Genomic DNA, 27,879 nt, shown 5'->3' on the forward strand with positions numbered 1-27,879 from the left:
CTTCCTCCCTAAATGAATTTACAGTGTCTAGTTAAGAGATAATACAGGTAGCCCAGCCAGCATGGCTCAGTGGTTGAGCATCCACCTATGAACCAGAAGGTCACAGTTCGATTCCCAGTCAAGGCACATGCCCAGGTTGCTGGCTTGATCTCATGTGTGGGGCATGCAGGAGGCAGCCGATCAATGATTCTCTCTCATCTCCTTTTTCCTCTATCTCTCTTTTCTTCTCCCTTCCTAAAATTATATCTATAAAAGAGATAATACAAATAAAAAATACGTAAGTTGCTTCACCATAAGATGAATATAGTGAAATGGAACACTAAACACCAGTCTATTGGGAACTTGTAAGAGCCTCCTTGTGGCACTCAAGACATGGACTTCAGAGAACAGTTTAAAGAACTTAGAATAATGATACTCAAAGTATGACCACCTGCTTGTAATACTTTGTGCTTCTGTGTCACCAGGGTATTCTGATAAAAATGTAAAATCCAGGGCTCTCTGCACCAATTGAGCCAGAATCACTGGGGTGGAGAGTCCAGGATACAATTTTAACAAGCATCCCTGGTGATTCTTAAGCACACAGTGAAAATTGAGAACATTTGCCATAGAACAGTCACTCTCAACCTAGGTGCTCATTAGAAACACGGGGAGGGGCACATTTAAAAGATAACAATGCTTGGACATGGACCTAATTGACGTGTGGCCATGGATATTAGGGGGTGGCTGTAATGTGCAGCCAGACTGAGAAGCTGTGATATTAGAAGGCGATTAGCGAAGGTGATTGTCCACATATGTTAGGTGTTGGCATAAGAATGTCCAAACCTGTAGAGAATTTTTATAAAAATATATTTGAACCAAACAGGATACACCTGGAAGCAAGATCACCACAGACAAAAACACTAAAAATGCTTCCTTTTATGCAGGGGATTTAAAGAAGATTACAAGAAGGTGGGAGGAGGCAAGGCTGGGATTAGAGTACAGGAAAGTTAAGGATTATGTGCTCACTTGAGGGTGGCTTTGCCTGAAGGGTCCGAAAAGGGGTGTTTGGAAGGGGTGTTAGCCTAGATGCACAGAAACAATGGACAGGAATTGCTTGGGGCAAAGATCAGTCTTTTACTAGAGAGGTTGATGTGCCGGACCTGCCTGGTGAAGAATTTATGATCAGGTCACCCTGTAAGGTCACTTTTCATAGAACCCCCTTTTCTGTCACAGAGGGATGCAAGTGGACTCGGTATTCTCTAACAGTCATCCCGGTGTTTACCAGGGCCCGGGTAGAAGGTAGGAATGGGGAATTGTTGCTTAAAGGCTATGGAGTGTGTTTGGACAGAGTTCTGGAAATGGATGCTTATGATGGTTGTGTACATTCTGAATGTACTTGATACAACTGAGTTATACACTTTAAAATGATTTAAATGGTAAGTTTAATGATGACTGCAATAAAATGTACTTTTTAAAAAGTCATCCTAATTCTCACATTTCTTTTCGTTTTTCCCCCTTTTCTTTTTGCAGTGACAGCGTATCATGCATGCCACTAATTCCAGGGGACGCTCCCCTGCTTTCCTGCAACCTCAGAATGGAAGTGGCCATCGCTCCTCCGGCTATGTTCCAGGGAAGATTGTCCCACTGCGCCCCCCTCCTCCTCCAAAGAGCCAAGCGTCAGCCAAATGTCCCTCCATCAGACAGGAGGCCCGGGCCAGCTTTGCTTTCTCACCTGAAGAGCAGCAAGCCCAGGGAGGAAGCCGAAAGCAGAAGAGGCACAAAAATACTTTCATTTGCTTTGCTGTCACTAGTTTCTCATTTTTTGTTGCACTTGCAGTCATTTTAGGAATATCCTCAAAATACGCTCCAGACGGTAAGTTCGTGTGTGTGTGTGTGTGTGTGTGTGTGTGTGTGTGTGTATACACGCATGTGCGTGTGCGCGTGCACACGGAACATATCCTAGAGGAAGAAAGAAGGAAGAAAACAGGAGAATATGGTTAAAATGCTCTTTTATCTTAAGTTGGCTCTAGCTAACTAATATGCAGGTAGTTAATATAAAGTGTAACCTGAATGAGAGCAGTTGTCAAAGGAATCCATGGAAATGATAAAATTAAAGGATGGCTCTTTCTTCCCCTTTTGTCACTTTGTCCCAGTGCTCAAGACATTGTTGGGTATTTCTTTTTGAAATGGTAATTTTAAGAATCTTTATTGAATTCTTATGGTAACACATTTTCATCCTTTGTGGGAGATAGGCTTTCATTTGTTTTTAGTGATGAAGACCACTAATTGGAATGATAAACTGTGTTTGATTTTTTTTTTTTTAATATAAGTGAAGGCCCTGGTCAGTGGGTTGGAGCGTCATCTCCTTGGGCCAAGGTTGAGAGTTTGATCCCTGATCCAGGCAATTACAAGAATCAACCAATGGAACAGCAAATCAATGTTTCTCTCTCTTTCTCTTCCTTCCTCTCTCTTGTTCTCTAAAATGAATAAATAAAAATTAAAAATATACATACATATATGTGTAAATAATTAAATAAATAAAATTTAAAAATATACATACATATATATGAAAATAATTTTAAAAAGCGGTTTGCAACTGGCTGGGGAACTATTCGAAAAGAGAAGTCTCAAACATTTTTGAGGAACAATGTCTACCCTAAAAGGAAAACATCCATTAGGAGGTGTGATTTCTGAAATATTTGTCTAGAAAAATCACTCATTACTTCATAGTTAAAGGTCATATAGGGAGTTTTTAATTTCTTAAAGGCCTTTGCTTTCCAAGTTGGTAATATATTAATATTTTGGGTGATTTTGAAGAAGTTCATTGTCAGTCAGCCTAAGTACTATACCAACACAGAATGGCCTCATGACTGAATCCATCCATCCGTGTGAAAATCAGAGGGCTCTGTGGGAGAAGAAGCAGATATAGCAGCCTGGTCTGGGCAACATAGTTACCTGGATTTTTTAGTCTGCAACATATTTTTGTCAAATTAGTTGGCTATAGCATCTGAGAAGCATTTTACCACTTAAAAGATTTACAACTATTTTGTTTAGTGTCCATGGGTGATTTAGAGGTTTATAGACTTTAAGGTCCTGGGGAGAGGTATGTCAATACTTCTAAGTAAACCTGAGTAGGAGAGATGTTCATATCAACATCTTTGTTGACCATGCCCTTAGACTGACCACATTAGGAACTTGTATTGTTGCTTTTCATTGCACATGGCATTGACTTTCCTTCCCTTTTCTCCAGCACAGTAACCAAGATCACTGCTGTTGATTTATTCTTTCTAAGTATTATAACTTGCAGTAAAGGGATGCTAGGTTAGTGGAAAATCAGCTGAAATCTGTGGCTTTAACTGATGCTTTCATATTCCATTTCAGGCAGTGAATTGCTGATGTGGTTCCTTGAATCAACATTCTCTAGTTTCATATTTTGGCAGAATAAGTGCAGAATATCAGTGGAAAGATCTGGTATGCTGAAGTATTTCAGCGTCAGCCGCACTGTGGTTGTTGCTCTTACATAACTTTGATAATGCACCCACTGCTCAACAGTGGGTAGCCAGGAAGATGGGGCAGGCTGGGCTATTTTTCAGTACTTTCTGCAGACCACACACTTTCTCATTAAATAAACGTTACTGGAAGGAAACAGCCTTGAGTTTTTGTTGATGGTTCCAATGAAGCATGCTCTCCTGGGGAATCATTATAAACAATTAAGGAGAATTATGTAACGATTGTAGTAACCTCTAGATATCAAAAGACTGGATTTCCTTCTCCATAGCTGGGTACAGTGTTGTTACATGGGACATGCATTCGCATCTGATAGAACATTTTGGAGAATTCCAGCAAGATGTTCTATGGCAAGAGAGGGAGGTAGAAGAAAAGTTGAAGAGATCTTCAATATTAAGTTAGAACACATTCAAAAAATTTCTTGTGTCCTCCATGGGAAGGAAAGTTTAGAATTATTCTCAATATAATAGTAATGATCACTGATTTACCAGAATTAAATATCAGTGATTATGAAGCTGCTATGAGAAAAAAAAATAATTCCATGAAATAATTGTCAAGGTCTTAACTGGTGGGACTAATAATAGCTTGGAGGGCTGTGGGCTCATTACTGTGTGTGTGTGTGTGTGTGTGTGTGTGTGTCCATGTATAAATTTTACAGTATCTAGTATAGAGTGGACAAATGGATCCTCAATAAATACGGTCATTAGTTAATCCAAATTGGTGTGATGTTCCCCGCTGCCCCTTCTTTCAAATTATAGCAGAAAGTAAAAGTCTCATGCATTAAATACCTGTGGCATTACAGAATACCTTTATGTTTCAGGAGGCAAATTCTCATTTAGTAAAGGGCTACAGGAAGTAAAGTAAACCTTGTTTCTTAAAGGGGAACTTTCCTGTCACTCAACGTGCTGAGTAATCTTGGGTTTGGCTTCTCTGATCTGTGGTTTTCTCCCCTCTGAAAATGAGAAGTCATGCCGTTGGCTATTTGCCTTGCAGCTTTGTTGGGAAAGAGTGGTACACGTCTAAAGATAGCGGTACTTACCAGCTGCTGCCTTAGGAGTGGAAGAGGTGCTGTTATCACTTACTAATAACTCACTGTGCACAGGAAAGAACTTGGGAAGACCTATATATTGCTTAGCAGTTTCCATTTTTTATTTACTGGTATGTTTGTTGTGAACATATTTTCTTTTCTAAAACGTGGGCCCAAGGACAATTCAGTTTTGCCTCTTCCTGTTATTGTATTTCCAGAGTAGATGATTCAGGAGAATTTCATTTTGATTTTGTGAGTTTGATGGGAGCAAGTTAGCTTTGTGGTGAGACCTTTTTCCTGTATGGAGGAAGTAAAAGATTTGGTGTATCTCTGCTGGGTGGAAAGGGGTGGGGGTCTCCATCCTATGACAAGAAATTAAAAGATGTCAACCCATTAATTTCAGATCGCAATACATGATGGTAGTGCTTTGATTTGGCTAAAGGTGTCCTCCCATTTTGTTGGGCTGATGGGATATGGATGTTGCATTTTTGTCTTACAGAGAATTGCCCAGATCAAAACCCTCGTCTTAGGAACTGGGATCCCGGACAAGATTCTGCAAAGCAAGTTGTTATCAAGGAGGGAGATATGTTCCGTCTGACCTCAGATGCCACAGTGAATTCTATAGTCATTCAGGATGGAGGTGAGTAATGGTTCCTGTGGGAACAGCTTGCTGTTTACTATGGGGCATGTTTGATGTTCTTTCTATAGAAACTGCCAGTAGCTTTTGGGACATGGTGTTACTCTAACCATGGAGACATGCGAAGTTCCTAAGGTAGAATAAGGTGACCAGATGTCCCGCTTTTGGCAGGACAGTCCGATTTTTAACAATTTGTCCCACGTCCTGAGGTGTTTTAAAAAAGTCCCGATTTTTGGAAAGAATGCACGACAATCTAGGGAACGGTGGGAGAACGGGAAGGGAATATACGGTTTTTGGTGGCCATGTGGCTATTTAGCCAGGATATGAGTTTTATATGATTTTTGTGAATTTTATAATGTTAAACTTTAATAATAACAAATAATTATTGAGAACTGATTATCGAGAACTGCTTATCAAAGTTTGCATTGTTGATCATTTGTTAGAATTCACTCAAATGAGAAATATGCCAAAGAATAAAATAATACTATACATAATTTTTTTTATTTATTTGGAAATTGTACTTATGTTGAAATTTTAAAAAATATATTACAATACTATTTTTGCATTCTATGAACATTTTTGTTGCTCCATATAGACCAAATTTTTAATCAAGCCCCCCTTCCCCCCCCCCCCCCCATGGTGTCCCGCTTTACCAATGTTAAAATCTGGTCACCTCACCTTAGAGGTAGAACCATAGAATTCAAGAGCTAGAAGGGCCTTAGAAATCTCTCAAGTCAACACCCTCGATTTATAGAAAAAAAAAAACAGCTCCAGAAGGTGAATTCTCATAGCCAAATCTTTGTTACAGCTGTGGAGAGTAATGAGAAAGTTAACATGGGTTAACATGGAAAAGTGAGATTCAGATTTGTAGGCTCTTTGGTACTATTCTGAAAAAGATTGACCTCTAAAGGGAATGGGTTGAAACTCTTAAACATGGGCATTTAAAATTTTAATTTAATTTAATTTTCATTTCTTTATTGACTAAGGTATCAGATATTTGTCCTCATCCCCTCATTCCCATCCCAAACCCCTCCGCACGCATGCCCCCACCCCTCTGTTGTCCATGACCACTGGTGAGGCTTATTGCATGCACACAAGTCCTTTGGTTGATCTCTCAGCATGGGCATTTTTAGTGTGCTGAGATATGAGCTCTTCATTTCTTCCTTGACTGTTTTGAAAGCAGGTTTAATTTTCTAATGAGACTTTTAATGAATTATTTTTAAACCCAACTTAATTGTGGAAGAGTCCGCGCCCCCCCCCCCCCCCCGCCAAGTGAAATCTGTTTCTGTTTCTCTGTCGGTCAGAAGGATGTTTCCGAAGTGGGCTGACGCCAGTGTTTTTCTCTGCAGGGCTGCTTGTATTTGGGGACCATAAAGATGGATCCAGAAATATTACTTTGAGGACTCGTTACATCCTGATCAAGGATGGTGGGGCGCTTCATATTGGAGCAGAAAAATGCCGCTATACATCCAAAGCGACAATTGCCTTGTATGGCAAGTCCGATGAAGGTGAAAGTATGCCAACATTTGGCAAAAAATTTATCGGTGTGGAAGCCGGCGGGACACTGGAGTTACACGGGGCACAGAAGGCGACGTGGACGTTGCTGGCGAGAACTCTGCACGCCTCGGGCCTGACCTACGGCGCCTATGCCTTTGAGAAGAACTTTTCCAGGGGCCTCAACGTGAGGGTCATTGACCAAGACACAGCCAAGATTTTAGAAAGCGACAGGTTTGATACCCACGAATACCACAACGAGAGCAGGCGTCTGCAGGAGTTTCTGAGGGTCCAGGATCCGGGACGGATTGTTGCTATAGCTGTTGGAGATTCAGCAGCCAAGAGCCTCTTACAGGGAACCATACAAATGATCCAGGATCGGTTGGGAAGCAAGCTGATCCAAGGACTGGGCTACAGGTGGGCATACTTTTGTACTTTATTCTCCTGTTCCAGGTGAGAGTCTACATCTATGTGACAGGAGAGCGAGAATGGACACAGGCACACAACACACCACGGCCTGACTCCAGGTCAGAATGGCCACTGCTGTCTGGAGGACTGGTTGCCTCGTGCTTTGAAACGGGGGCCTGGAGGACAGGATACTGCTTACAAAAGCTATTTTCTTGGCTTTGGCTTATGAAGCACTTAGTGAACTGTAGCATCAGGCATGCGAAAAGAAGAGAAATATGGCCCAGCCGATGTGGCTCAGTGATTGAGTGTTAACCTATGAACCCAGAGGTCAGGGTTCAATTCCCGGTCAAGGCACATGCCTGGGTTGTGGGCTCGATCCCCATCTTAGAACAGAAATGTGGTACTAAAAAAAAGAAAAAAAGAAAAGAAAAGAAAAAAATCATGCAGTGTAAGGACAATTTACTCTCTTTCACTACCTTTTGAAGTGTGTTATGAGACTCTGGCTAATCAAGGCACCTTAGGTGTTGAAAGGTTAGGGCCCAGTTTCGTGCTAAAAAGTCTGAGGGGTGGAAAACACACAGCTTTCTCTTTCGGAATCCTTTGGTGGCCATTGGATCTACTGATTTGCTTGATGAAGGTCCGGGGAGGCCTGGCACGTACGTGAGGCCGAGCTGGAGGGTGAGGAAGTTCATCCAGAGAGTAGGGATCGTTTGTATTATTTGTGGTTCTTGTGCCATATTCTAGTTGGCCGTGATTTCCTAACGCATCCTTGAGCTGGCTCAACATTGAATTCAGAAAACAGAAGTTTCAGTTCTGCTTACCGTACTGTTCTTCGAAAAGTCAAGGAATATCTGCAGTGAAAAGTAAAAGGATTTCCAAAATTGACATGTTAAGACGATCTAGTTATTTTGTTGATGGTTGGTTGATCTAGTTATTAGAATGATCTTTTACTCCCTTCTTGGTGCACATGTGCACGTATTTCTATAGTTCCTAGTTATTAGTTTTTCCTTGGAAACTGGTTGTTGGAATGAAAGATTATCTGTAGAAGTTCTGGAGAGAGTTAACACAAAGTGAGCAAAGAAAAGGGGTCTGTAATGTTGTAAAAATGCTCTCTGGTCACCCAGGGAATATGTAAAAGTCGCTAAGAGCTGGGTACCCAGAGGTCTTTGATGAAATGACATCCTCTCAGCCTTCGTTTAATCTAGTGGGTAGACAGAGACCTGAGTAGATGAGGACTGAGCAATAAGACATTTGCTGCACTGACAGGCCACAATGGGAGTGTAGGTGAAGGAACTCCGAAATTGGCCTAGCTTAGTTGGTGGAGGCTCTCTAAAGGTGAAGATGTTTAGGATGGAGGTCTTTCCAGACAGAGAACAACGTGCAAAACTTAGGAAGTGTTTTAAAAAATATTTTATTAAATATTAGAGGCCTGGTACATGAATTCGTGCATGGGTGGGGTCCCTCCTGGCTGATAGGGGCTATCTTACCAGTTCCAATCAGGGCTGGCCAGGGGGAAGGGCCTCGGGAGGTTGGCCAGATGTGGGAGGTTGGCTGTGGGAGCACACTGATCACCAGGGCGTACCTCCTGTGTTGAGCATTTGTTCCCTGGTGGTCAATGCGCATCATAGCTACCAGCTAGTTGTCCGGTCATAATGGTTGCTTAGATTTTATATATATATATATATATATATATATATATATATACACACACACACACACACACACACACACACACATATACATATACACACACACATCTATATCTATATCTATATCTATATCTATATCTATATCTATATCTATATCTATATCTATATCTATCTATATATGCATATAGATAATATACACACAGGACCGTGCTCAAAATAAGAATGTAGAGTGTAATGACTTAGCACAATGTGGTAACTGGGTCGCCACCATCTAGTTCGTGAAATAGAACGCTGCCAGTGGCCCATCTTGTTCACTGATCACTCCCTCCACTCTCCAAAGGGAGCCAGAACCAACTGCCCTGATTGGGTGCAGAATGCTGAAGTGTCTGAACTTCATATAAACGAGGGCAGATAATAACATCATATCTCATGTCTGGCTGCTTTGCTCAACTCTGTTATTGAGGGTCATCTGTGTTGTTGCATGTAATGCTGGCTCATTGTCATTGCTGTTTATCTTCCATTGTGTGTTGATGCCACAAGGTGTTCACAGCAGGCGGGCTGGGTGGCTTTCCAGTTTGGACCTCTGTTATCCTAGGAGCTTCACTGAATGATCTTTTACTCCCCTCTTGGTGCACATGCACACGGATTTCCATAGTTCCTAGACCTGGGATTGGAGCACCTTTTCAAAGCTAGACTCCCTCCTTTGTTCCCGTATCCAATAATGCCAGGGGTTACAACTTCGGTTTCTTTATGCCACCACTGTCCTAGGTCAGTGGCCCTGAATGTTTTGTTCATTTAACTTTTTATTTTATTTATTCATTTTTTATTCTTTCTACTGGTTTCTAAATTCCCTTCAAAGGTAGCTGCTGATTGGGCGGAGGAATCAGTGTTGTGATCCCTTGCCAGTGTTCCAGGCTTCGACATTATCTCCAGGGCACACAAACATGCCCCTTTGAAGATAATGTTCTGATTGCACTGACATTTTCCTCGGGTGGAGGAGGGAAGTAGGAGTGTTGTGGAGATAGTGTCAGTAGAATACAACATTGTTTCATAGTTGCTGAGGCGGTCCTGGTAAATAAAGGAAGCCTCTGCTCTTTTCCCTCTCCTTCCCTCTCACACAGGAGATAATATGTTAAGACATTCTTCATTTGATTCTTTCTGCTGTGTCAAGGAATATAAATAGAGCCTTAAAGCGTTGTCAGCCAAAGAGGAGCTAAATCCAGGCAGGGGTGGGTGTGGAATTTATAAGGATGTAGGCATACTTTGGTTAACTTTTATCTGTGACTATCCGGCCATCTGTCTGGCATCGATTACATTTTGGTGTATTTTTTTTTTTTCCTAGAGAAGGAAGTTGACATTTTTCTTTTCATGTTTTAAACCAGGAGTCTTAAGGCAAATTTTTTAGGTTTTTTTTTTTCTTTCTTTCTTTGTTTCTTTTCTTTTTTTTTTTTTTCCCCTCTTGATTTTTGGCAAGAAGCTTAAGCAAGTCCCTGGGAGGATTATCCCAATATCACAGGAATAGCCGAAGCCGGTTTGGCTCAGTGGTAGAGCATCAGTCTGCGGACTGAAAGGTCCCAGGTTCAATTCCGGTCAAGGGCATGTACATTGGTTGTGGGCACATCCCCGATAGGGGGTGTGCAAGAGGCAGCTAGTCGATGTTTCTCTCTCGTCGACGTTTCTAGCTCTCTATCTCTCTCCCTTCCTCTCTGTAAAAAATCAATAAAATATATTTAAAAACCAATATCACAGGAATAAAATGGTGTTTTCAAGAACAATTGCTTTTAATAAATAGACATGTAGTATGTACAGTCTGTTGTATAGTAATTGTACAGCTTTAAGAAACAGTTAACCTAGTGGTTCTCAGCCTTCCTTATACACCTGAGATTTAAAAAGTTCCCGATGCCCAGGGCCCACCCTTGGTCACTTACTTCAGGATCTGCAGAGGTCAGGACCCCAGGCAACTGATGTGCAGTTGGGGTTGATAACTACTGCTCTGTGCTCTGACCTCCAACTCACGGGTTCTCAGTGTGGTCCCTGGACCAGAAGCCTCAGCATCACCCAGGAACCTGTTAGAAATGCAAGTTCTCGGACTCCGTTTCAAACGGGGTGTATCCGAGCAAATCAAACCTTCCAAGTGGTTTTTGGGTCTGCTGACGCCAGAGAACCAGCGCTGTTACTCAGTGGTCCTCCAGTGTGGCTGCACTTCCAAATCACCTGGGAAACTTCGCCCGTTTACTCACGTCGGCCCCGTCTGTAGAGATGATGACTGCATGGGTCTGTGCTGGGTCTGGGCAGAGATGTGTTCCTAAAGCAGAGATGGGATTCTATTATGCAGTTATATTGGAGAACATTGCAGAGCGGAGAGTTGAAAAGAGCAGGTTTTACTTATTTATGTATTTTTATTTATTTCAGAGAGGAAGAGAGAGGGAGCGAAACATTAATGATGAGAATCATCGATCGGCTGCCTCCTGCACGCCCCCTACTGGGGATTAAACCCACAACCCGGCACGTGCCTTTGACCAAAATCAAACCTGGGACCCTTCAGTCCACAGACTGATGCTCTCCCCACTGAGCCAAACTGGCTAGGGTGACAAGAGCAGGTTATAAAAGAAGGAAACAGAAATGGGTTCGTGGCCAGAAGGGTGGTGAATGACCTGGGTGTGTATTGAAAAGGGAAGGCAGTCATTAATTCACGTCAGTCAGCGGTGTTTCACCTGTTACAGAGCTGGGCAAACCGGGTTTTGAAATTCACATGCATTTCCTTCTGTGACGCCATTTACTTCACAATCAGCGTTTGCACTTGCATCCTCATATAGAGAAAAAGGTGTAGGGGCTGGCAAAGAACACAATATGAGCATCAGAGGACACCTGATCTCACACCTGTGCCAGGACCGTGACCGATAATCAGATGCACCGCTCTTTCCTTCCAGGCAAGCTTGGGCTTTGGTTGGTGTCATCAACGGTGGCAGCACTTCTTGCAATGAATCTGTGAGGAACTATGAAAACCACAGCAGCGGAGGGAAGGCTCTTGCCCAGAGGGAATTTTATACTGTGGACGGTCAGAAGTTTGCCGTGACAGCTTATAGCGAATGGATTGAAGGTAGGCAAGCACAGTGTCTGCTGTTGTAAGACATGGGTAAGTATTGTGACAGGTTTTAATTTTTGAAGTGACAGTGTATTCAAATGACATTCCAGTTAGATTTCTCAACGGATGGAGAGTAAAACCAGCAGTTTCCCTACTGTACTGGATCTTTTAGACACCAGGGATCTTTCTGGATTAAACAATGATCTGTTCTAGATTGGGCACCCCCAGCTGGACTTGGTGCGTGGCTCCCGAGTCGTGTTAGTGTGGCTAACTAGCGGAAATAGATTTGTGTCCCGGATGTGATAAGATAAGCTATCTTTGTTTATGTTCGGTGACAATGACCATGATCTTGTACCTTCCGTCTTCTCTTTCTGTACATTTGTCAGCAAAATTACCTTTGAAAACATGTTATACAAAGTAAAAATTAAACGTTAGCCACATGACCCAGAGATAATTATTTTGGTGCAAATAATCTAGTATTTTCTTTCTTATGTTCCCTCCCTCGGTGTTCATTTTGTTTTAATCTGTTTTCCTCTCTTTAAATAACATATTGCAAAGGTACCTCATGTCTTTATATTTTCTTCATTATACTTTTAATGATAATCCATCTTTCAGAAGAGCTATAATTTGTTTGAATAACACCTAGTACTGGCTATTTAGGGTGCTTCTGACTCTTTTCTCTTAGTGATGTTCACTGTATAATTTCTTTTACTACCCACATCGCTGCCAGAATTTTGGCTTTAGGTAGACATTGGCAGCTCTGAGCTTGCCCATCACCTTTTTTCCCTCAACCAAATATTATACCCAAACGAATGTGAAATGAGTAAGAGGTGTTTCATTATACCTTTAATTATCCAGAAAGGCTTCGTTTAGACTGGGCTCAGACCTCTGTTTTTAGAAGCACAGTAACGAACGTCTTTATTAAAATGGCTTTCTGGAGAAAGAGTGCCTGGATTCATATCCCAGGCCTTTCACTTACTCGGTGATGATGGGCATGTGACTTCAACTTCCTAACCCTCAGTTTCCTTGTCTGAAAAATGGGGATAATAGAAACTGCCATATAGGGCTGTTATGAGTATCAAATGTGAAGAATGTGATGCTTTTAGCACAGCATGTATAATAAGCACTTAGTCAATGTTACCTATTTTTTTTTTCCTATGAAATATTTCATCCTTGTGGCCTTTTGCCTAAACATTTTCTAAACATGTTTTTTATGTTGATTTTAGAGAGAGGAAGAGAAAGAAAAACATCTATTGAGAGAAAAACACCAATTGGCTGCTTCCTTCACACACGCCCTGACCAGGGATCTAACCCAAAACCTGGGCATGTGCCCAGGTTGGGAATTGGACGGGCAACTTTTGGTGCACAGGACAACACCAGCCACCTGAGCCACACCAGCAAGGGCAATATTACCTATTTTAATGATGATGCAAGCATGACTTAGGTTATAAATGGTGTATTTTGTATGGTCATTCAAGAGAGTCTTTTGCTTTAAAACTGAGTTTGCGTTATGAAACAGGGGTTTTCATACATTGCCTCAAAGCAGCCTTCTAGGTTTGGGGAGATGGTATTATGGAAGAGGAAGCTGGAATGAAGCTCAGCTTTCTGGCACAATCATGGGTGGGTGAGAAGCATTTCTTAGTAGGAATTGGTGTGAAAAGTTCAGTACAACTGCCTCCAGTAAGATTCCAGGCAAAAGATAATTACTGACAAACCTCAGTCAACACTTTCTGTGTGGGAAATTTTGTTTTCACTTCCACGCTGCTAATGACTGCTCACTTCCGGAGAAGGGCACATGCTGGCTTTCTGTCGCAGACTGTTGTGTGTGTCTCAGCGACTCCTACTTTCTGGAAGAGGGGGCATTTCTCTTCAGGAAGCAGGGGGAGGCACTTACTTCCTTCACGCCTCCAGTTCCGTAGTGCTGACAGCTGAGAGGAGGTCATCTTAGGCAGCTTTTCTCCTAAAGCCAGAAAAAAAGTGAGGAATAATACCGATCTGCCCCACCCAACAGAAACAGAAACACAGAAACAAGTTCTAATGATCACTGAAGTCAAAACTTAAGTATTTACCTAGTTTTTAAAATTTTTTATTGATTTGTATTTTTTAGAGAGAAGAGAGGAGGAGGAGGAGGAGGAGGAGGAGGAGAGAGAGAGACAGAGAGAGAGAGAGAGAGAGAGAGAGAGGGAGGGAGAAACATCGATGTGAGAGAGAAACATCAATCAGTGCCTCCCGTGCATGCCCCCAATGGGGATCGAACCCACAACCTGGGTATGTGCCCTGACTGGGAATCGCACCTGTTGCCTTTCGGTACACAGGATGATGCTCAAACCAACTGAGCCACACTGGCCAGGATAATCTAGTTTTCTTTAAAGCATTTTTGCTTAAAATCATCCTTGTCATCTTTTAAAAACATTATTGAAATTTACATAAAATTTTAATGAAAAAAGTGAATATTCAGTTGCCCTTTTTTAGATAATTTTTTTTGGGGGTAAAATATGAAATTTGGGGTAAGGATTCTTGCTGCCATGAAGTTTTTATGACCTTTGCTCTTTACCTATCTGTTTTGATTCTTGGGAAGGCAGAATAAGATGGAGGTTACCAAATTGGGGTCTATCATTTTTTGGCTGTTATTCAAGCTCCCTCACCTTTGGTTTCCTCATTTCATACATGTAATAGTGCCTGTCTCTCATAGCTGCTTTCACGAAAGGTTATTATGCTTGTGAAGTCCCCCAAATGTTAGCTATTGTTATTGTAAGTTATTATTTGGACAACAGTCCATGATGGGCTTTAGTTTCTGGACACAATAAACATATTAAAAACACACTTTACATTTATCAGGTGTCTTTTTTTTTGGTGCTCGGTAGACACAGAAAATGCAGGGTAGATCACAGTCTAAAGTAGGGGTGTCGAACTCAATCAGAGAAGGGGTCAAAATCTAAAATCCAGTCTAAATCGCGGGCCGAATGGTTTACTGAACAGTCATAAACTGACAATGTCATAAACTGACAGCGGAGTGCAGTGATGACAGCGTGGTGCGGGCCACATTGCAAGGCCTGGCGGGCTGGATTTGGCCCGTGGGCCTTGTGTTTGACACATGTGGTCTAAAGGAACAGAATCTGAGACTTGCTCAGATTAGGTTTTATCAGGATCGATGGCTCAAGACTAGAGGGGAAACTGTATTATTCCTCGTGCCATGTCTGAATTTCTATCCTCTTGATTCCCCCTGACGTAGTAGAAGTGTTTTTTCACTCCTGTCGTTGTCCTTTAGAGCAGCGGTCACCAACCTGTGGTCCGGACCGCTGGTCGTCCGTGAGGTCCGAAAGGTTGGCTGCTTTAAAAAAGTCACTCTCTTAAAAGGAGCACCCGATCAGCATGCTACATTCTGGTCAGGGGTGGATGGGCAGGGATCTGTGTTTGCATCTCTCCCTCATTAATATCTACAGAGTGACTTCCACATGGCAGCCGCTAGTAAAAATGTGCCGACGTGTGTTTCTCTTGACTATTGATTTGTTCATCCTTGAGAGGGTCCACAGGAGAAAAAAAATCTCCTGCTAATGCATCGCTTTTTTTCTTTTCGGTTTAGGTGTCTCTCTTTCAGGTTTCCGGGTGGAAGTCGTGGATGGCGTGAAGCTTCATCTGCTTGATGATGTCAGTAGCTGGAAACCCGGAGAGCAGATCGTGATGGCAAGCACCGACTACTCCATGTATCAGGCCGAGGAGTTCACGCTGCTCCCCTGCCCCGAGTGCAGCCGTTTCCAGGTCAAAGTCAAAGGTATCGGGCTGTGCAGAATGCTTTTTTTGGGAAACACTCTTTTCTTGGGATTTGATTCCTGGAGTTATATATTCCCCCCCCACCACCACCGCACCCCCACCCCAATTACCATCATCACCACCATCACCATGTTTCATGCCTGTTCTTTTTTAAATGAAAGATGAAGACATGGTGGATTGATTGTTTTCTAAGGTCCTTTCCAACTTCTCTTTAAACTGTCAAGTAATAGTAAACCCAGCCTTTCAACTAGACTCATTTTTCAGTGGGAATTTAACTTCTTAATAATAATAATAAATCTATGGTTTTTGAGTGCCTACTTCCTTCGCAAAAAGTAGATCTTATTCATATTTAAATGGAGCCAAAAAGGTATTATAAGAAGACTGTATTTTCTCTCATAATCCTCACATGTACATCTTTTGAGGTAGAGCAGTGCCCAATGAGATGGTCGCTATAAACCCCTTAGAAAGAATGGCTGGCATTTGTCTGTTCCTCATTCTGATCTGACCGTCGGCAAAGCTTCTTCCTGCATTGCCTCAGTTGTGGGCTTCCTTGTGTTTTTCCCTCGTTACGTTGCTTTCCTTGCTTCTGTGCTCAAGAGCTTATAGTAACTGCTTGGTGAGTACTCACTCAGTGAGTAATTTAGAGCTTTGAGGTTTAAGGGAAACTTTTTTTGCTTTAAAAGAAAACAGGATGATTGGCTCGCTGGGCACTTGTCTCTGTGTTTCCGTGTTGTGCTTTTCCTTCTTGATAACACAGGGCAGAAGTAGAAAACAGAAAAATGCAGAAAACTGCGATACCATCTGGCATTGATTTTGCTTGGAAATTCCCACTGTTGTTAACAAGTCTACATGATAATGAATCTCCATGATCTCAACTCCTTGATTTACTTTTATTTTCTCCCTTGAGTTTATATAATAAAAACACCAGGGAGGAGCCCATTATTAAAGAGTTTCTAAATTTCCCATCAAAGTGGAAGCTTAAAAGAATGCATGATATTAAAATAGGAAGACGGAGGAAAGAAAAGGTGGTTGTTTTTGTGCTGTTAATGTGCAAGTGCACACTACTTCAGCTTTGAAGTAGGAACAAAAACAACTCACACCCTGTTATCGACATTGATAACACCTTTGGTTTTTCTGGACTCACCGTACATTTGCTTTTTCATGTGTCCTCAGGGGGGTAGAACAAAAGCAAATGGACCGGGAGAGAGAATATGGATTCTTGAATAGATTCCAAATTATTGATTCCAGATTAAGGGAGGATGGAGCTGCTTCAGGGAGGTACAAGCATTGTGTGTGGATTTGATAGTTGGTCAGATTGGGTGGGTGGTTCAACCAGATAATCACTAATACCCTCACTTCCTGGGATTCTGTGGTTCTGAGGTATTAAAGGATGGAAGGGGACAGTTACGTTGGATAATATCTTTGGGTTACAGAAAAACGTGACTGTCTTTTTGACATAAGTTCCATGTTTTCTTGGTTCTAATATTATTTTTCCCTTGCCCACATCAACCAGAAACCCCGCAGTTCCTGCACATGGGTGAGATCATAGATGGTGTAGACATGAGAGCCGAGGTTGGAATTCTCACCCGGAATGTTGCAATCCAAGGAGAAATGGAAGATGCGTGCTATGGTGAAAACCAGTGCCAGTTCTTTGATTACGATACCTTTGGGGGACATGTCACGGTAGGCAGAAGAATTGGATGCGTTCTTTGAAACCTTGGCTGCTAAATGTGTTTGGAAAAACTTTAAAGTTTTGGAATGAAATCTATAAGGGTATTAAGGAGAAATCATATTTTATTTCTCTATTGAATGACAAAGAGCAGATTTTAGGTAATTAAAATAAAGTTTATATCTTCATGTAGTTGACCTGGACCTGAGGTTAAGCTGTTTAAGAATTGCCTTATGAAGAATTAAGTCAGTACATTGGGAAGAATAATTATATAGAGACAAAAAAAATAAATCTTGATATGAAAGGATCAATTGGTTCTTTATAAAACATGATTAGGCAATATACACATACAACCTATGTTTCTGAAAAACTTTTATATGCGGATTTCTATTCTGTAAAAGTATTGAGCACTTACTATGTGGTATGCTTGCTCTATATCCTAATTTATTGGACTTCTGGTCTGCATTTTGGCTACATGTGTTTTAAAATCAGTGTTTGTGCAGTAAGTGGGCTATGCTTATTAACAGCATTTCTGTGACAGAAATTTCTGAAATGTTGGTCAGTATTATTTCTTTGTTCTCAGTAGTATGATTGGAAATCCAGCGTTTAAAAATGTCGAATGCCCTAATTGTGGATTACAAGAATTTTTTAAAAGAACTGAAGTAAACACTATTATATGCTAACAAAAATATTGAGGGCCAATTTAGAAATACCTTTTTCAAACTATTGTGGAAGTCATGGAAATAAAATAGCAAGATGAGACTAGAACTGACCAAAACATTTGAACACATCAAAACACACATACAGAAATCATCTGCAGCTTTTCTGGTTACATGGCCTTTTATTGTTAATGTAAGATGATGATAATTAGTCCGTAGCCCTTTAAAGTAATCCCTTAAGCAAAGGAGAAGCATTTGCTAAATTATTAACTGGAGGATGTGAAAGACAGTACATGTTTTAACATGTATGTAAATCTCCTCCAGACATTTCCTATGAAACAGTATATTTTGCTACGTTCCTGTAATGAAATGTCTCATTTGACTTTGGTTACTATGTCTTCCAGATAAGGAAAAATTTCACTTCCGTCCATCTTTCTTATGTGGAATTGAAACACATGGGCCAGCAGCGGGAGCTGGGGCGGTACCCTGTTCATTTCCACCTGTGTGGGGACGTGGACCACAGGGGAGGTTACAGACACAGGACATCTGTGGACGGACTGTCCATTCATCACAGCTTCTCCCGGTGCATCACTGTGCACGGGACCGACGGCCTGCTGGTGAGCAGGCTCACATTACAGGGGTGCATGTTATGGAAGTTACCTCTCCTTAGATCTCATGACTCCTCAATTTCCTTTTTCAAATATATTTTATTGATTTTTTACAGAGAGGAAGAGAGAGGGATAGAGAGCTAGAAACATTGATGAGAGAGAAACATCGGCCAGTTTCCTCCTGCATACCCCCTACTAGGGATGTGCCCGCAACCAATGTACATGCCCTTGACTGAAATCGAACCTGGGACCTTTCAGTCCGCAGGCCGACGCTCTATCCACTGAGCCAAACTGGTTTCGGCAGGACTCCTCAATTTTATAGAAGTTAGCTTCGCACCACATTCCTTTACTCTAGCTTGCTTTTACAGAGAATTCTCTCTTTCCATGTGAAGGAGGCTTCCCTTTTTAGCTACCCAAATTATTTTCTTAAGAGATCAGTAAAACCTGACATTTGACTTGGCCCCTTCAGATAAGATGAAAAGTTCTTTTTGCATTTGTGCCCAGGAGGCTACCCTGAAGAGCACTTGTTCCTTAAACCACCATCCATCTTGCTGCTGATGACATGATGCACTTATGTTTCTGCAGATAAAGGACACCATCGGGTTTGACACACTGGGCCACTGTTTCTTCTTGGAAGACGGTGTTGAACAGAGAAATACTTTGTTCCACAACCTGGGACTCCTCACCAAGCCCGGCACCCTCCTTCCCACAGACAGGAACAACTCCATGTGCACCGCAATGCGAGAAAAAGTGTTTGGGAATTACGTCCCTGTGCCCACCACGGACTGTATGTGAGTAACTGGCAGAGAGAAAAACTCCTGTGTGGTGGCCAAGGTCTCTGGCTGGTTGGGGAAGAAGTTTTGGGGGGGAGTTTTTAGTGGGCAGAATATTTCATGATGATTATTTAAATCACCTTAAAAAATGCCTTGCAGGGCTGTTTCAACTTTCTGGATTGCTCATCCCAACAACAATCTGATTAATAATGCGGCTGCTGGCTCACAGGTAAATAAGGCCTAAGTGCTTTCAGGTTTTTTTCTGTTCATGTTGACAAAGTTCTTGTATGTGGATGTGACGTGATGGATGGAACTCCATATGCGTCAATCTCTCTCCTGCATCCTATTGGTTTGTTGGTGCTACTTGTCTGGTTGAGAGCAGATGTGACTGAGATGCTTCTTTTCTTCTAAATCAATGATGCCAGCTTGTATCATCCTGCAACGACCTTTTGAAGCCCCTATGTCATCTCAGCTCATCCTTCGCTCGGGATGTCTTATGTTCTTCAGTTCCTTTAACATTTTGGAGTCTCCCCTCCACATGGAGTCTTTGACTCACTCCTGTAGGCAAGTTCCCATACATGAGCATTAAATTCGGTTACTTTTTCCTGCTAATCTATCTCATGTTTAACTTGAGGTTAGAGAACAGTTTGTTCCTCCCCTACAATAGCTATTGGTCATAATTAAAACTATACATAATAATGTATATATTAAAAATATTTTTATTGATTTCAGAGAGAGAAATAGAAACATTATTGATGACAGAGAACCATCGGTCCTCTGCCTCCTGCACACCCCACACTGGGGATCGAGCCCACAACCCAGGCATGTCCCCCAACCGGGAATCGAACCGTGACTTCCTAGTTCATGGGTTGACACTCGACCATTTAGCCACACTGGCCAGACTTCATTTCATTTTTTACCAGTGAAGCAATCAAGTATTTAAAAGAGACTTTATATTTCACTGGAATATTTGTAATAAAAAAATTGAAGTTAGTTTGAAATGCTCAATAATTTCTACAACATGAATTTTTATCAAGTCATGTCATTTAAATTTAGCCCAACTTGCCACTTTTGAGTTTTCACCTTGTTTAACTGGTGCCCACCAAATAAATAATAGACAGAAACGATATGTCATTGTTAGGTACCACATTGTAAAAATGAAAAAAAAAAAAGACATGGCCATAATAAAAATTAAGTAAAGAATTTTGCAACTGTCCCAATAAAATGATCTTGTCAAGGAAAAAAAGAAATCAGTTATGCCAAGTTAGTATCTCTGTGTAGAGTAAGACAGATGCCAAATGGAGGAGAAGCAGTCAGCTAATCCCCAGGGTTATCATGTCTCTCCAGAGTATAATTTTAGAGTGTGATACATCGTCTTTCTGGGTTATCATATATAAAGTCTGGTGTGGCATGGTCATTTCAGTTTTTAGTGTGGATGCAGAGAGAAAGCTTTAGCTTCTCTTCATGGGAACGGGTTATTCTGTAGAAGACAGACTGGGGTCTCTCTGGTGAAGGGGCTCATCCTTTTGTTAATCGTATGCCCTTGGGGATTTCATCTCCATGGTAAAGCAGCTAAACTCAGCTGTGTGTCTTAAATTAACTGTGCCTTGAGTTGCTTCACAAACATAAGAATAACTTAAAAGAACAAATGAACTATTTTTGGATGGCAGAAATGTCTCCTGGGAAAGGCTGGAGAAATTTACACTTATAATTGAGTCTGACTTAAAACTGCTAATTTATAATATAAAAATTAATCTTTAGGACATTATACTATTGCCATTATATCTGTGCTGAAAACTACAGTACAAAAACAAAACAAAACAACAAAAACTGGGCTTTACAGCAACACCTAAATATTCATATATTTATTGGCTATTAAGATTTTAAAAGGAAAGAAATGCCTAGCATTGATTTTCAGGAAGATTTTCTTTGAGATGAATAGAATCCAGGCATCTTTATGCGATGGTAGAATTCTCATCGGTGATATCCCCTAAAAACATAAAACGTAACGTTCTTGTTTGACAGGGCAGATGCCTGGACATTTAATCATTTCAGGTTTCCATTCATTCATTTTTTTATCAAATATTTGTCAAGTCCCACATGGGGTTTGCATTGAGACTTTCTCATCGGAAGATGAGATTTTGGGTAAAGATGACCAATAGACTGATAAGCAGTCTCACGCCAGGATCTTTTACAAATGAACAGCCAGAGCAGAGATTCCTTTCAGTTGTTTTCAGAAGTTGTGGGTTGAAGATTAAAACACATTGCAAATAGTCTGTGAAAGGTGTCTGGTGAGGTTTCCAGAAACCTTCCTTGAAGCTCATGTTGAGAAAATAACAAAGGCCCATTTCATGTGCGTTCTTCCTTTTCATTTTGGGAATTCTTTCTTTTCCCTCTGGAGAAACTGCTCCAGGGACGCTCATGTCTTGGCAAGGGTTTTCCTCCCAAAGTCAACCAAACCCCTTCTTCTTGTACCTTTCCACTGCCTTTCACAGAGCTCCCTGTACCTGTTTGGACACCACAGTGTTTAACAGGAAATAGCTACTACCTCCTTGTTCTTTCCTCCACCCCCAACCCCCAAACTCCATTGTACCCTAGAGGGTTTGCTGTGCCCTCAGTGTATGGGCTGTGGTATGAAGAAGACAGCCCTCCATGTCTTCTTCCATGGTCTGTTTTGTGCCCCAAGGTGTAGAGGTGGTAAATACAGTTTTCAAAACAGTTTTTCCTTAAAAAACAAAAAACTCTCACCTGAGGATACGTGTGTTTTTTTTAAATGTATTTTAGAGAGAGAGTAAGGAGGGGAGAGCGAGAGAGAGATGAGAGAGGGAGGGAGGGAGAGAGAGGGGGGGGGGGAGAGAGAGAGAGAAAGAAACATTAATGGTTTGATTGCCTTTCCTACCTCCTGCATGCACCTGCCTGGGGTTTGAACTTGCAACATTTGGTGTATGGGCCAACACTCCAATCCACTTAGCCACCCGGCTAGGGCAGAACAGTTTGCTTTAAGACCCATCTATAAACTTGGGGGGAAATGTAAACTATTGCTTTCATTTTGGTGCATAGGTACATCTGCTTTTCACAATTCATCTCCTCTAGGTTCCCAAAGGACTTTTTATTACAGCTAATATAGTGCTTATTACATATATTTCAGTTCTGTCTTTATTTCCCATTAAACTATGAATTCTTTGTGAATAGCCTTGTACACCTGGCATGTAGTGGGCACTAAATAAATGTTTTCCATATTTGAATCCATGCCATACTTTTTGGACTGTAAGTTTCAGTTTCTTCAGCCTGTTTCATCAAAATTCCATCCTATGAAGATGTCTTTCACATTGGGCTGGTTTTCAATTGTCACAGGAATTAGGAACATTTCATTTCGGTTTTTATATTTCATTTTGAGTGTCAAAATATTTCAAACGGTTCTGCTCCCGGTAAGGTCAGGAATACTGAAATGGAATAGACAGGGTCCAGACTGAGACAGCATCCTGATTCATGTGTGTGGTGTGGTGTTTTTTTTTTTTCTTGGCAGAAATTTGCCTCGGGATAGGAAGGGCATTGGAGTTGTTTGAAAGAAGTCAGTGAGTCTGCATGTTGGCAGATAGTTGTTTAATAGGAATGACTCATTTATTGATCAGGTTTGAAGGTAAACAGAACAACCCATACTTCTCAAAGGCTGTGCTGTCCTTGTCACATGGAAGGAAGGAAGGCTTGTTTGCTTCTAATTCTGCACAACTTTTTAACGTAGATAATGGCAAACTTATTCTGAAAAGAAATTTTGCTGTCAGCCAGTTACTTCTATCTTTTGTCCAAACCTGCAAACAAAATTAAATTTGCTTTTTTCCCCTCAAAGCATGATAGCACTGCTTTGAAGGTGCTAGGTGAGTGTACACCTTTTGTATAGTCTATTCCTAACCTGAAACAATGACTAGTTAGTGTTAAAAAGATTAAACTTGCCCGTGAAGTGCTTAGTTTATGAGGGTTTTTACAGAGTGGCTTTATAAAAGGAGCTTTTAATGATCTTACCCTTTTAATTATAGGATGCTGGAATATGGTATTTATTTCACAAGGAACCTACTGGGGAATCCAGTGGAGTGCAGCTGTTAACGAAACCAGAACTTACTCCGTTGGGTGTATTTTATAACAACAGGGTCCATTCAAGTTTTAAGGTAGGTTCCTAAGTTTTAACAGCTTAGTACACACGATTTGCAGGGTAAAGGATAAACTACTGTGGTTACAACTGAGAAATGTCCGTTTTAGATAGACCTTGTCACCAGAGATTAAAAAAGCAGACTCCTAACTCTTCCATCTGAAGGCTGTCTACACAGTTTTCTGTTTATTCACACAGGAATATACCCTAATGTACAGATGCTTATGCAGCCTGAAGAACACACAGGAATATGTGCTAACACACACATGCTCATGCAGTCAGAAGTCATAATAATGGACTTGATTCACGAGTCCTCGTCCTCTTCTTCCCTCCTTCTTTCCAGGCTCTAATGTCATTATATATGTTCAGGGATGCACACATTCAACAGTCGCCAATCAGTGGTCTGCAAACCCCTGGTGGTCCCTGAGGTCCGGAAGGTTGGCGACGGTTGCTTAGATAATGTGCTTCTAAGGATTAAAAAACTTATTTTCTCTCTTGGTGCTGATGAAGTGTCCTGTGGATATTTAATACGAAGTACGTAAATAGTGAAGTACTGTTGAAGAATGTTTGACCCAATTTAAAATGATACAGGTCAAGTAAAGTGAAGGCCATTCAGGAGCTCCAGTTTCCATGGTATTTGGGATTCATCCCTCACCAGCTGATGAAAAACACTTTTAGCTCATTTTGTGCTCATAGGCACGTGGATATTTTCGTTATATGATATGGTGCCCAGATTCTTTATCCTGATGTAGTCCACATCACAGTTCAATGGATACTTCCCCTTGATAGTACTCAGAGGATCTTTTTTGTTTTTAATCTTTATTGTTGAAAATATTACATACTTTTTTCCCTCCCTTGACCTCTTCTAGCCCACCCCCACCCTCCACTCTAGGCCTTCACCACCCTATTGTCTGTGTCTATGGGTTATGAATATATATATATATATATATATATATATATATATATATATATATATATACAGTGAGGGATGAGTGCCAAATGAAATAAATATATATTGCTCTCTTCCCGCCCACAGAGGTTCCTTTAAAAACCCGAGTGTGTTATAATTTGAAGAGCTTAGAATCACTTGATTCTAAGCTCTGATGAAAATTTGGGACTGACTATCCCACATCTACTCCAGGTCAGTCTATGTGACTGCCTACTGAGTATGATTTGGGTTTTTCAGAGACACATAAATAAAATGTGTTCAACACTAAAGTCCTTGCTTTTATCAGCAGACCCATGCCCATACGTGTTCCTGTGAATGAAACCACTAGCTGCCTAACTGCCCAGGCTAAAAACACATGAACCTTAATCACTCCTTTCCCCTCCTGCTTGGACATTTTATTCATTACTAAATGGTGCCAATACTACTTATTGAAGAATTTTCACTCCATCCATTTTTCCCTGTTTCTATTGCCAGAGTCAAGATCATCTTTGTTTCTCTTCCGGGTCACTGTGTTACTGCCATCGTCTTCTACCTTATCCCTTACCTCCTTTCTTGGCTATTTCCAGTCTTCTCCGTCTTGCAGTTGGGGTATTCTTTCTTAAAACGCAGTTGATTATATTGCTTTTATTAACAGTCCTATTGTCTTGACTCTTCAGCGCATCACCTCTGCATCATCTGGCATTTGAGTCTTTCTCCTTCTTCCTCACCTGTCCTCCCTCCATACATTTCCTGTCAGCCCATCTTAGATTTCTTTGTTGTTGTTGCTCTCCGATGTTCTATGCCCTCTCTTATCTTCAGACTTTTTGTATATAAATTACTCTATTAAATACTTGCCTCTGGGTTCTTTAGCTGCTTCCTACCCACTCCCTACTCTTTTTTTTTAAATAATATATTTTATTGATTTTTTACAGAGAGAAGGGATAGGGAGAGAGAGCTAGAAACATCGATGAGAGAGAAACATCGACCAGCTGCCTCCTGCACACCCCCCACCGGGAATGTGCCCGCAACCAAGGTACATGCCTTTGACCAGAATCGAACCTAGGACTTTTCAGTCCCCAGACCTACGCTCTATCCACTGAGCCAAACTGGTTTCAGCAACACTCCCTGCTCTTCATCCTCAACTTATCCTTTGGCATGGTTAATTTCTCCCCATCCTTCATGTTCAGTTGTAGGATGCCACTTCCTTTCTGATGTGCTATCACGTGCTTCTCCTATTGGATTGTAATTGCTCTTAATTGCAAGTCTTGCTACAAGTATGTGTCAGTAGTTTTGTAGTTAATGTGTAATATAATGGCACTTTGATGTGAACTCATTCGGTCATTTGCAAATATTTACGTAGTGCCTACCTTGTGGTAAATATTTGCAAATGACCAAATGAGTTCAATTATTAAAATATCCATAAAAGTAGCTGTTTATATGATAACCTGTGGTTTGCTGTTTATTCTTTCTCGCTCTTTTTTTTTTTTTGTCATTGATGCAATAATCTAAACCTTATTTTTATGAATCATTATCTACTACATAGCTATAACTTGGGATTCATATTTATTTCGGTCCATTATTATATTTTCCAGGCTGGCTTATTTATTGACAAAGGTGTCAAAACAACCATTGCTAGCGCTGCTGACCCCCGGGAATACCTCTGTTTGGATAACAATGCAAGGTAGAGTCCACACTTTCAACCGCCCTCAAGCTTATTTTGCCAAAGCAAACCTTTCTGAGGGAAGCCATTGTGTTCCTTTCTCCAGGAACACTTTGAAAATGAAGTTCTCAAGATTTGAAGGAGGGTTTTGGAAAAATATTTATTCTGTTGTCCTAAGTCCTGTGGCCGGGCTTTTTTAATGCTGTCCCCTTTTCATGATTGTAAGTTGATATTAGAGTTGCAGAAAGAGCAAGAAAAAGGGAGAGATGTTGAAAAAAAGGGTCCAAATTTGGCCTAACGTAGAACATGATTCATTGAAATACAAGTTAAGCTTAAATGTTTTATTGTAATCCCTGAAAATCAAGGCATACAGAATTTATGGTCAGTGGTCAGAAGAGAACATTGGTTGAGTCTGTTTCAAAGAGAAAGGTCTCAAACATGATGACCAAGCGAGTTCTGGTTTAGTCATTTGTAGTCTCAGACTCACCTCATAGCTGGGCTCTATGTTATTCTCCTTTATAACCACAGAACGTGGTTGGGATATGGATCAGCCTTTCAACCAAGTTCTTTTACATGCGGTATACGAGAGCCAAAATAAATAAAATGTCTCAAATAGAAATACGGTTTTCTGACCTGGAGATTATTATGCTAAGCAAAAAAAGCCCGTCAGAAAAAGACAAATACCATATGATCTCATTTATGTGTGGAATCGAATGAACAAAATAAACGGATGAATAAAATAGAGCCAGAGGCATGGATACATGGAGCAGACTGACAGGTTAGAGGCGAGTGTGAGGGGGGATGAGATAAAAGAAAGGGAAGAAAGTAGCCAAAGAACATGTATGCGTAGCCCCTGGACACACATGGCAGAGTGGTGAAGGCCAGGGGAGGGGTGGCAGGGGTGGGTGGGGGGTGGATAGTGTGGGGGGAGAAGGAGAGATATCTGTAATGGTGTCAGAAATAAAAATAAAAAATTCCTTTTCCAGCTTTCTGGAAAAGATGGCAACATAAAGTCATATTCAGTAGGAACTGTGTCAGTGTTATTTTTTATACTTAAGTTGAGTGACCAACTTAAGATGTTGAAAGGGTGCTAGGGTCTGTTGCTAGACATTTAAGGAAAGGATGCCAAGTTTATTATGAGAAGCCACACTGTAGGTCAGAGGGGAGGCAGAGGTCAATGAGGCAATGTAGGTGTGAGGCAGGATGCTTGTGACACAGTGATAAGGCATGAGTGAGGTCAGGAGAAACCTAGGGAAAGTATACTTAGTAAAATTACTCATCACTTCTTAAAGGTCAGGTTGAGCCTGAAGTATTTTAAAGCTATGATCAGACAGCATTTGGGAAGCTGCAAAACTGAGGGCATTATTAAATTATACATAAGGTACTGATTGATACCTTATAGCTGAACAAGATGTGAAACTGAAAACTAGAAGAAATAAACTAAAGATGAAAAAGGAGCCCTGCTGATGTAGCTGGGTGGTTGAGTGTCCACCTCTGAACTGGGAGGTCACTGTTTGATTCGCGGTTCGATTCCCAGTTGGGGCACATCCTTGGGTTGCTGGCTCCATACCCAGTGTGGGGTGTGGAGGAGGCAGCCGATCAGTGATTCTCATCGTAGATGTTTCTATCTTTCTCTTCCTCTCCCTTCCTCTCTGAAATCAATAAACATACATTAAAAAAAGAAAAAGGAGCAAAGAGATGATGACAAATTATGAAACAAGAAGGGAATATTGCCTGGCTGGTGTGACTCAATTGTTGAATGTTGACCTATGAACCAGGAGGTCAAGGTTTGATTCCTGGTCAGCACAGGCCTGGGTTGTGGGCTTAATTCCCAATAGGGGGTGTGTAGGATGCAGCCGATCAATGTTTCTATCTCTCTCT

The 27,879-nt window shown here is 41.2% G+C and overlaps 1 protein-coding gene across 2 annotated transcripts in view; it reads left to right on the plus strand.

Moving 5' to 3' along the window:
* Nucleotides 1-27,879, plus strand: part of CEMIP2 (cell migration inducing hyaluronidase 2) — a 74,672-nt gene that overhangs the window by 15,000 nt on the left and 31,793 nt on the right. For both annotated transcript variants that reach the window (XM_084899472.1, XM_084899471.1), the window contains exons 2-12: nucleotides 1,510-1,852; nucleotides 5,013-5,153; nucleotides 6,500-7,061; nucleotides 11,632-11,801; nucleotides 15,370-15,558; nucleotides 17,071-17,240; nucleotides 18,290-18,502; nucleotides 19,079-19,284; nucleotides 19,426-19,495; nucleotides 23,301-23,429; nucleotides 25,931-26,019. In XM_084899472.1, coding sequence (XP_084755598.1) covers nucleotides 1,522-1,852; nucleotides 5,013-5,153; nucleotides 6,500-7,061; nucleotides 11,632-11,801; nucleotides 15,370-15,558; nucleotides 17,071-17,240; nucleotides 18,290-18,502; nucleotides 19,079-19,284; nucleotides 19,426-19,495; nucleotides 23,301-23,429; nucleotides 25,931-26,019 — 2,270 coding nt within the window. In that variant the 5' untranslated portion in view covers nucleotides 1,510-1,521. The remainder of the gene's footprint in view (nucleotides 1-1,509; nucleotides 1,853-5,012; nucleotides 5,154-6,499; nucleotides 7,062-11,631; nucleotides 11,802-15,369; nucleotides 15,559-17,070; nucleotides 17,241-18,289; nucleotides 18,503-19,078; nucleotides 19,285-19,425; nucleotides 19,496-23,300; nucleotides 23,430-25,930; nucleotides 26,020-27,879) is intronic.

This window comes from Pipistrellus hanaki, assembly GCF_964339955.1.
Source record: "Pipistrellus hanaki genome assembly, chromosome: 11".
Lineage (NCBI taxonomy): Eukaryota > Metazoa > Chordata > Mammalia > Chiroptera > Vespertilionidae > Pipistrellus > Pipistrellus hanaki.